Raw genomic sequence first — 11166 nt, 5'->3', positions numbered from 1 at the left:
GGGCCCCAATACCACAAAAAAAAAAAAAAAAAAAAAAAAAGATAGAGAGAGAGACTTTTGTTTCTTTATTCCTTGTTGAAGCATTGTGGAGTAATTGCCTGTTATGAACCAGGAAATCTGCTAAGCACTGGTGTATACAGTTGTGAATAAGGTAGAAATGACTTGGCCTTCTTGGGGCTTGTCCTGTTAAATAGACCTCAGTGGCCACCAAACTTAAGTGTGTATGAAACCACATTTCCCTGCCCCATCCCCAGAGACTCTGATTTAGGAGGTCTGTATTAGGGCCTGGGCATTTTCATTTTAAGTAAATCCTCCTGGTGATTCTAATGTAGATGATCCTTAGACCACCCTTAGACCATCTCTTTATTTTTTAATTTTATTGAAGTATAGTTAATTTACAATGTTGTGTTAATTTTTGCTGTATAGCAAAGTGATTCAGTTATACATAAATATATTTTTCGTATTTTTCATTATGGTTTATCACAGGATACTGAATATAGTTCCCAGTCTTATACAACAGGACCTTGTTGTTTATCCATCATATATATAATAGTTTGCATCTGCTAATCCCAACCTCCCAACTTTCCCTCCCCCACCCCTTTCCCCCTTAGGAACCACAAGTCTGTTCTCTATATTTGTGAGTCTGTTTTTGATATTTTATTTATTTATTAATTTTTGGCTGGGTTGGTTCTTTGTTGCTGTGCGCGGGCTTTCTCTAGTTGCGGTGAGTGGGGGCTACTCTTGGTTGCGGTGCGTGGGCTTCTCATTGCTGCGGCTTCTCTTGTTGCGGAGCGCGGGCTCTAGGTGCTTGGGCTTCAGTAGTTGTGGCATGCAGGCTCTATAGCTCAGGCTCAGTAGCTGTGGTGCCTGGGCTTAGTTGCTCCACGGCATGTGGGATCTTGCCCGACCAGGGCTCGAGCCCGTGTTGCCTGCATTGGCAGGCGGATTCTTAACCACTGTGCCACTAGGGAAGTTCTGGGAGCGCAGTCTTAACTACTGGACCACCAGGGAAGTTCCCGGCGCAATGAGTTTTGAAAGCTGTATATACCTGTGAAAGTACACCCACTATCAAGATGTGGAACACTTCTATCCTTGATGTAATATATATGTGTATATATATATATATATATATATATATATATATGTGTGTGTGTGTGTTTTGCAGGGATACTTTTTTTTTTCCTTTGAGCTTATCCCTTTTACTTGGACATTTGGGTTCTTCCCAGTTTTACCTGTTTACAAACTTATAGCTAAGTTTTTGAGTCTGTTGCAGCTTTATCTAGAGAGAGACTGAGGAGGAGAATGCTTGAGAGGCTGCATTTCTAGTCTGAGGATTTGATAAGAGACTGCCGAGTCAGTCATGAGGCAGGGTTATGCCGGTTGACACTTATCACCAGCAATCTGAAATGCATCATTTCCCCTGGTATTCATCTACTTGGAGTGTTCTGCTTTAAAAAAAAAAAATTAAGGTTGACTTTTTAAGGAGCTAATTCTTAACTGTATAAAACAAGCAAGGATAGATATAATTACAGTATTGAATACTGCAATTAGTACAAGTAATTGTATTGAATTTGGCCAGGTTGAACTTCCTCTTTGGGTATAGTTTGTGTTGGTTGGGCACAGCTAAGAATGAAAATCTGCAGCCGGTTCAGAGTGCCTGCAAGTGACAGGTTGAAGAGGCCAGGCCATACTGCTCTGAGTCCAGAGGTTTGTCTTTTTATTTGAAAATGACCAGTACACATATGGACCATGTGTCCCAGCTCTTCGTGTAAGAGATCAAGGCAAAGAGGAAAATGTTAGAAGTTAAGTTACACTTGGTTTTCTCTTCCTGTCTTCAGCTGGTATTAGCTGTGTTAGATCATGATCTGAGCCTCGGCCTCTTTATATCTGTGAAGTGGGAAAGTGGTGATTCATTGATTTGTGTAAGTAATAGTAGAAAGAAAGAAAGGAGGATGGCCTTTTGGGAGAAACAAGATAAAGAAAATGAACATTTAGGACTTACAGGTGGTTTGGATGGAAGGTTGCAAGTCTATACACTTGTATGTCTTGCAGTATGACTTAGCATGAAATGACTAACTTTAAGGGCCTAGGTGCCAGTGTATACAATTTTCATGATATCTTGAGGCAGTTGAATTAGCTGAGTTTCCAGCATAGTTGACTTTCTTGGTATTCATATACATATGAATAAGTCCTTGTCCATTTAATGTCAATATTGAGTTTTAGTATGTGAATTGATTGTATGGTTTAAAGCTGTGGAGCAAAGTGAAAATTTTGCTTGAGATTGGCATATCTTTGACCTTTGGGTTTAACACGCAACCTGTAAGTTTTCTGAAGTTGTTTTGATAATGGTTACGTTATTGGTTGGATTATAAGTGAGATCAGTAAGATGGAATATAGTTAGGAGGATAGACTGTGGAGCCAGAATGCCAAGAGCTGGATTCTGACCCTGCCACTCATTAGCAGGGTGTGTTTGGGCAAGATAAACTTGTGCTTTTGTCTTTGAATCTATAACATGCTGACTGGGAGGGTTACGTGAGAGAACAGACATTGTCTTAGGCAGTTTGGGCAGGTGTAATAAAATACCATAGACTGGATGGCTTAACAGATGTTTATTTCTCACAGTTCTGGAGGCTGGGAGGTCCAAGGTCAAGGTGCACACAGATTCTTTGGGTTCTTGCTGAGGGCCCCGTTCTTGGCTTATATAGACAGATGCCTTCTTGCTGTGAGGTCACATAATCTTTCCTCAGTGTGTGCAGTGAACAGAGCCCTGGTCTGTCTTCTTAGAAAAACAGTAATCCCATTATGGGGGCTCCATGCTTATGTCCTCACATTAGCCTAAATACTTCCCAAAGTCCCCATCTCCTAACAGCATCACATTGGGGGATTGGGCTGCAACATACAAATTTGGGGGGGGACACATAAACATTCAGTCCATAACAGACATAAAGCATTTTCTTGTTTATATTCTTATTTATACCTGGTGTCAAGCTTTAATGTGGAAAAAAGATGTAAATATCAAAGACTTTTGGCAAAAACTTAGTAATCTAAAATTTGAATTGAAAATAACAGTTGGCCCTCCATATCCATGGGTTCTGCATCCATAGATTCAACCCACTGTAGATGAAAAATAATTGGGGAAAAAAATCCAGAAAGTTCCATAGAGCAAAACTTGAATTTGCCTTTTGGGGGGCAACTATTTACATCTCATTTATATTGTATTTACGGCTATTTACATAGCATTTACATTGCATTCGGTATTATAAGTAATCTAGAGATGATTTAAAGTATATGGGGGCTTCCCTGGTGGCGCAGTGGTTGAGGATCCGCCTGCCAATGCAGGGGACACGGGTTTGAACCCTAGTCCGGGAAGATCCCACATGCCGCGGAGCAACTAAGCCCGTGCACCACAACTACTGAGTCTGTGCTCTAGAGCCCGTGAGTCACAACTACTGAGCCTGCGTGCCGCAACTACTGAAGCCCACGTGCCTAGAGCCCGTGCTCTGCAACAAGAGAAGCCACTGCAATGAGAAGCCCGTGCACTGCAACGAAGAGTAGCCCCTGCTCATCGCAACTAGAGAAAGCCCACGCGCAGCAACGAAGACCCAACACAGCCAAAAATAAAATAAATAAAATAAATAAATTAAAAAAAAAATAAAGTATATGGGATACTACCCGTTTTATATAAGGCACTTGAGCATCCGTGGATTTTGGTATCTGAGGGGCTTCTGGAACTAATCCCCTGTGAATTTGGAAGCATGACTGTAATCACCATGGACACATGGTTTATTTCTCTTTCAAACAAAATGGGTATTGTCTAGCTCTGGCCTAGGAGTGATAATCAGCCCAATAACAGTGAGCACCCAGGTTGTGTCCTGTTGTATTATTTCTGACTAAAAGGAACCAGTGCTCCATGTAGATGAAACTGGTTGCAGATGGGTGCAGGAAGTGTACAAGTTGAACCTGGATTATCATAACAGAAAGCAAAAAAGCTCTCAAAGATTGCTGGAGTCATTTCAAAAGATACAGGATCAGTGTGAAGAGGCCTCCACTGATTAGCCAAAGATGGGGCAATTTGAGCATCAAAAGGAATTAATGCCGTGGGTTGACACACACAAAATATTTGTGAATCCATAATGTTACTGAAAAAAATAAGCATTTGGTCATCTTTGGACAGTGCCAGGGGACCAACTCATTATCCTGAAAAGTTTGAAATAATGATGTCTTCAAACTCCTGAAAGAAGACATTGAAATGAGGATTTGCACGAAGCTGGTTTATTTTGGAGATGGTTTCAAGAAGCAAGAGTGAGGGAATGGAGAGAGTGAAATGGGGGTTTAGGACAAGCCAATGAAGGGCACTTTACTGAGGTTGCCATAAGGAAATAGGACCTTTGAGAAATGTACAGAATGCTTCCCAGGTGGAAGACTGGGGCATTTATGTACTGGCTCGCAATGTTCTCCTCTGTAAATTACATATTGTCTTGAGGATTTTATCTCTCCTCTGTTTCTGGGCTCTTCTTTTTTTTTTTTTTTTTTTTTTTTAATTCTCCCTTTTGACAGAGGGTGTTTTATTTATTTATTTATTTTTAAAACATCTTTATTGGAGTATAATTGCTTTACAATAGTGTGTTAGTTTCTGCTTTATAAGAAACTGAATCAGCTATACATATACACATATCCCCATCTCCCCTCCCTTTTGCATCTCCCTCCCACCCTCCCTATCCCACCCCTCTAGGTGGTCACAAAGCCCCGAGCTGATCTCCCTGTGCTATGTGGCTGCTTCCCACTAGCTATCTATTTTACATTTGGTAGCATATATATGTCCATGCCACTCTCTCACTTCATCCCAGCTTACCCTTCCCCCTCCTCATGTCCTTAAGTCCATTCTCTACGTCTGCGTCTTTATTCCTGTCCTGCCCCTAGGTTCTTCAGAACTATTTTTTTTTTAGATTCTGTATAGATGTGTTAGCATATGGTATTTGTTTTTCCTCTTTCTGACGAATTATGGTTTTCTCAGGGTACATGCCCAGTAGTGGGATTGCTGGGTCGTATGGTAGTTCTATTTGTAGCTTTTTAAGGAACCTCCATACTGTTCTCCATAGTGACTGTATCCATTTACATTCTTCTGGGCTTTTCTTGAACTCTCCTGAGGCTTTGGTGAAAAACCTCAGGTGAAACAGAGATGCCTAAGGGTGTGCTTAGCGGTGGAAGGAGGCAGGACAACTTCACTGTGCTTGGGACTGTCTCCCACAGCTGTGAGTGAAGTCAGCAGTGAGCATGGGCATGTGACAAGCAGCCCACAGCCATGTGCAGAGGGGAAAGAATCAAATACTTATCCTGCCTTTACTATACGTACTGTGGTTCAGCGTATCCAAATATGTGATAGAGGAAAGTTGTTCTTTCTGGAAGAACTCCAGCTAAATTAAAAAATACGGGGCTTCCCTGGTGGCGCAGTGGTTAAGAATCCGCCTGCTGATGCAGGGGACGCGGGTTCATGCCCCGGTCCGGGAGGATCCCACATGCCGCGGAGCGGCTGGGCCCGTGAGCCATGGCCGCTGAGCCTGCGCGTCCGGAGCCTGTGCTCCACAGCGGGGAGAGGCCCGCATACCGCAAAAAAAAAAAAAAAAAAAAAGAAGAAGAAGAAGAAGAAGCTAATATAAAAGGCATGAGAATGACAAAAATTGGGGGTGATGGTTACTTTCTGGGAGGCAGGCATTGGGGTGAGGGAAGAGCATGATAGTTTCAATTGTCTTGTTCTGATTTGGTGAGGTGGGTTCATATATGTCTTATGCTTTGTAATGTAAAGATATTACACATCATTGTATATCAAATTCAACATAGCAAACAATTATTTAAAATGACACAAAGAGGATGCAATGGGTAAAACCCAGAATGAGTAACTGCATAGGATTTATTACCTGGACCTCTAAATAAATAGCAAGAAAACAGAGTGAAGGGGAACTCTTATATCCAAGACACCTAAGAGATGTTGACTCTGCACATGTGGGCATATTGTTGGGATCTTGATATGAACAGACCAACTGTAAAAAGATAGTTATTAAGCAGTTGGAAATAAACAGCGTGTGGGTATTTGTTCTCAGGGAATTTTTGTTAATCACTTTTAGAAGGAATAATGGTGATATAATTAATTTTAAACAAAAAAAGGTCCTTTTGTCAGTATTTACAGAGGTACTGTAGCGTGACAGGCCATGTAAGTGGGACTTGTTGGTACAGGTGTGAGTATAGATAAAAAAGATCAGGTGATCATACTTGGTAACTGATACAGGCATATGGAGGTTGATATGATTTTTCTAGTTTGGTGTCAATTTGAAAACTTCCATAAAATCAATTTAAATCAGTTCCATTTATTGCTAAAACTTTTGAAGATGCCCTTAGGAGTCTACATGAGCTTTATTGGTTTTTTATCCTGTAATTAAACCAGCTTTTAATAAATAATGAGGGACTTCCCTGATGGCACAGTGGTTAAGAATCCGCCTAGGGCTTCCCTGGTGGCGTAGTGGTTGAGAGTCCGCCTGCCGATGCAGGGGACACGGGTTCATGCCCCGGTCCGGGAGGATCCCACATGCCGTGGAGCGGCTGGGACCGTGAGCCATGGCCGCTTGGCCTGCGCGTCCGGAGCCTGTGCTCCGCAACGGGAGAGGCCACAGCAGTGAGAGGCCTGCGTACCGGGGGAAAAAAAAAAAAGGAATCCGCCTGCCACTGCTGGGGACACGGGTTCGATCCCTGGTTCGGAAGGATCCTACATGCCTCGGAGCAACTAAGCTGGTTGCCACGACTACTGAGCCTGTGCTCTAAAGCCCACGAGCCACAGCTACTGAGCCCACAAGCCACATTACTGAACCCGAGTGCTGCTTCTACTGAAGCCCATGCGCCTAGAACCCGTGCTCTGTAACAAGAGAAGCCACTGCAATGAGAAGCCCACGCACCTCAACGAAGAGTAGCCCCTGCTCGCCGCAACTAGAGAAAGCCTGCGCACAGCAACGAAGACCCAGTGCAGCCCAAAAAAAAAAAAAAAGAGTACTGAATTTTATTGCAACTATTTCAAGCACAGTAAGCATTTTTTAAAGGTTAAATGAGAGCTTAAACTTTACCTCATTTTTCCCTGTCCGGGGGTGGGGGGGAACCCTTAAATTCTATATGATTAACTTATAAGTAGATTGTGTGGAAGTTTTCTTTTAAAATACCACAAGAGATTAAATCGGTATTTTCCTGTTTTTGTTCTCAAACTTCAGTGTGGCTATTGTTCTTCTCACTCCCCCATGAGCTGTAATAAAATCATGTTAGTTTCTAGAGGGTGGATCCATGAGTCTTGTGTTATCTACCCCTTCTATATGTTATAACATATGTTAATTTAAGTATCGAGTGCTTGTCAGGTGCCAAACACTGTTCCAGACTCTGAATGCAGCAGTGAACAAGACAGCCTAATGAGTCCCTGCTGTTACAGGGTGTGATCCTTGTTACTACCTAAGTGTGTTTTAGGAGGAGGTGAAACACCAACTTTCTTTGCGGATAGTTAAATTGAACTCTAATAAGTGGGTAATCACACTGGAAAACAGTATCCGTTTTCTTGACTCTTAAGTATTTAGCATCAAACCCCAATATAACCTATTTCTAAAAGCTCAGATGGGACGACGATGAGAGCTAAGAATACAGGTGATGGTGTTTGTTTTTTTTAAATTAATTTTTGACTGTGTTGGGTCTTCCTTGCTGCGCGCGGGCTTTCTCTAGTTGTGGCGAGCGGGGGCTACTCTTCATTGCAGTGCATGGCCTTCTCATTGCGGTGGCTTCTCGTTGCGGAAGAAGGGCTCTAGGGGCTTGGGCTTTGGAGTTGTGTTGCATGGGCTGAGTTGCTCTGAGGCATGTGAGATCTTCCTGGACCAGGGATCAAACCCGTGTCCCCTGCATTGGCAGGTGGATTCTTAACCGCTGCGCCATCAGGGAAGTCCAGGTGATAGTGTTTTAACTGTGTAGAGCCAACTTGATTAGTACAGCTGAGTGGGGTTTTTCTCAAGTACCTTCCGGGTCAGAGGTTTGTGTTTATGTACTAGATGAGAATTCATGTCTTTGCTTGGACTTTTTAAATGCTGGGCCTTTTGGCTCTTGTAGTGATCAGAGTGGACCATGGGGAGAGGAGCTAGAGATGAAACTGCAGAGTTTAACATTAGTTACTGGGTAAGTGGGAAAGAACTCTGCTAGATGTCAAAACACTAATTGTATGAAAATAATCCTGGTATTTGTCTAAAATGAAACACAAGAGAATCAGATAATGGAAAAGGGACAGCCATTTAAGGGAAATAATTATTCTGGAGTAACTTCTAATAAGTAAATGGGTGTCGGATGTACATTTTGAAGAATGTGTGGGGAAAACATGGCTAATGGATTACTTCTAATGTACAAAAAATAGTATCCTATTTAAAGAAGTTCTTAGGAACCCTGTGAAGTAGGTATTTGTTGTTTTAATAATGAATAATTACCTGCTAGGTGACCATAACTCTCTATGTACACTTCTGTGTGTGCTTTTGGGAAAATTTTTTGGTAATATATATAGCCAGAAAAATGAGTCCAGTAGAGATGAATACTTAGTTTCTTAACATTGTGCTGTAATTTATTACTGTGTCAGATGCTTGATTAAGACAGATTAGTACTTGCAATGTATAGTAAATAATTCTTACTTCCTTGGTTACCCAGGGTAAGTATTTACACAGTGTGAGTAACTTTTCTGCTACCTAAAGCAATACATGGCAGATTTGAAATCTGTGTTTTAGGAATGTTTTTATTAGGGTATATTTTTTAAGGCTTTTATAGAAAAATATAAAACTTATACAAAAACAGAGATACAATACACATCCTGCAGCTTTAACAATTACTAGCACATGAGGTTTTTTTTTAGCACATGAGTTATTTTTGAAACAAATCCCAGAATAACATGTGTAAATTCTAAGACTATGTGGTGTTTGAAAATTTTTTCTTAAATTGGCATTCTGTCACTATCTCTTTGATATATTGCCCTTGGTGATTGTGCTTTGTTTCACTGTCTTATAAAAATAATGTAAAAATGATTTTTCCTTCATCGTCTATTTTATCATTATAAACAGGATGTACCTCAGTTTGTTAATCTACATGTTCTTTAGAGTTCCATAAGGGATAGGCAGTGTCTGTGGCATTTATTTGTTCTTAAGCTTTGGGGTGAATGGGAGAGACAAAGGAGTAGGCTGTGAATGTAGTCCCAGCTGGTGTTTTGCTGTGGTACTTAAAAGTGGATTGTTTGACCCAGAAAAGGAAATTAACTATAGTTCTAGAAGTTAAAAAATTATTTCACTTGAGATGTCATGCCCAATTGCTAGTCTCTCTCTTTTTTTAAAATAGCTAGTTGACTGTAAATTCCTTTCCCTCTAAGAGTGTGACTGGTATGTGGTATCCCTAGTACAGTCTCACATAATTCATGTTCCTTCCTTCCTTCATTCTACCCTCCCTCTGATAGTATTGAGGAAGGGGGTAGAAGAAGAGGGATGTATATTACAATAGATTTTATTATTATATAAAATACATATTGTGTTTTATATACATAGCATATGTGTAGGTTTATGTGTAGGCATTCGAACTAAGGTAGGGGATTTTTCATGTTTTTTGTGCCGTGGACCCCTTTGGCAGCCTGAGAAGTATGGACCTCTTAAGGTATTTTTAAGTGCATAAAATACAACACATGGGATTATAAAGGAAATTATTTTGAAATACAGTTAGAATAATGTTAAAGCTCATAGTAGCATGTGTTTCTTAACACAATAAGGAAAAGTTCTAGCAACACAGCTAACTTTCACAGTAGTGATAATACATATTTAAAGATCTGCAACAACGTAAGTGATATGAAAATGTCTGATTTATTTTAATGTCAAAAGTACAAGTTATATAATTCTACTGTTGTTTGATGCCAACATCCATAATTGAAGGTGGTGCTAAATTTCATAATTGAAGGTGGTGCTAAATTTCAGTTAGGGGATAGTGAAAATAAACATGTGATTTCCCCCATACCCCACCCCTCCTATCCAAGTTCCTTGAATTCTGTCCATGGACCCCTTGGCTGTGATCTCAGATTAAGAACATCTGGACTAAGGCTTTGTTTGTGTTCTGGGATGCTTACTTTGAGGCTAAAGGGTTTGAACTTAGAATATAGTCATCAGATGAAATGTTTTTCAAACAATGTATCTGCCAATTTTAGTGGCTTTTAGAATAAGCCATAACAATCCAATGATGCTAGATTTCCAAATGGTCTCAGTATGCATATTTTGATAACTTTGTCTCCTTTTTCCTTCTTGGGCTGCCTTTTCCTATTATATATTAGTTTGTAATTAATATAAAGTATTTTAAGTAGTTTCTAAGCATCCATGTTGGCTATTAATATCTTCTGCTTTTACTTTTTTTTTTTTCTTTTAAAAAACATTTTAATTCTTCTGCAGGATTCGGAAACTTCAGATACGAAATATCCCGCCTCATTTACAGTGGGAGGTAAGAATTTCTATATTTAAAACTAAGATTTTAGTATCTAAGCCTATTGGTAGTTTTTCCGAAGGTTTTTCTCCTTCCAACTCCTGGATGTGCTAGAACACACACGGTTCTTCTCTTTTATGGTCGGTGTCTTGCATTGGGCTTTTCTTTGTAAAAGTATACTATAACTTTGAAAACAGTCTGCTCTTTGAGATACTTAAAGTTGAAATAAGTTCTGGGGTAACTGGGTAAACTTGCTCATTCAATCACATCCCACAGATTCTTGTTTGAGATCTTTCTGATGAGTTTTGCTTATTGTATTTAAATATGAAGTTCCCTCCTTGGCAATTTTTTAAAGAGCAAATACTGCTATTTATGCTTTATTTAAAAATGTTCCTATGCTTTCTTTTGCTCACATGGTGGCACTGTAGTAATTGTATATAAACACAAACCTTTAGTACAATTGAATAGCCTGTGTCAGCAATTTCCAAACCATGTTGATGATGTCATGGTGAGAATTTGAGACCCCAGTAGTTGAAAAGATAAAAGGAAATGTCTGTTGACTCTTCCAGATGGTGGACCTGAAAATTCTTAAAAGCTACTTTGGAGAAGGTGGTGCAGGGAAAACTGCTCAGCTTTTGTGTATTTTTAATATAAAAATCAAGA

At 40.2% G+C, this 11166-nt stretch overlaps 1 protein-coding gene across 3 annotated transcripts in view; it reads left to right on the top strand.

Annotated features, from left to right (window-relative positions):
* The window catches only part of IGF2BP3 (insulin like growth factor 2 mRNA binding protein 3), a 140686-nt gene that overhangs the window by 31424 nt on the left and 98096 nt on the right, over positions 1 to 11166 (top strand). For all 3 annotated transcript variants that reach the window (XM_024130546.3, XM_024130539.3, XM_024130547.2), the window contains exon 3: positions 10473 to 10521. In XM_024130546.3, coding sequence (XP_023986314.1) covers positions 10473 to 10521 — 49 coding nt within the window. The remainder of the gene's footprint in view (positions 1 to 10472; positions 10522 to 11166) is intronic.

This window comes from Physeter macrocephalus, chromosome 5 (assembly GCF_002837175.3).
Source record: "Physeter macrocephalus isolate SW-GA chromosome 5, ASM283717v5, whole genome shotgun sequence".
Lineage (NCBI taxonomy): Eukaryota > Metazoa > Chordata > Mammalia > Artiodactyla > Physeteridae > Physeter > Physeter macrocephalus.
Note: the sequence above shows the minus strand (reverse complement) of the source record. Positions and strands in the feature narration are given on the sequence as shown.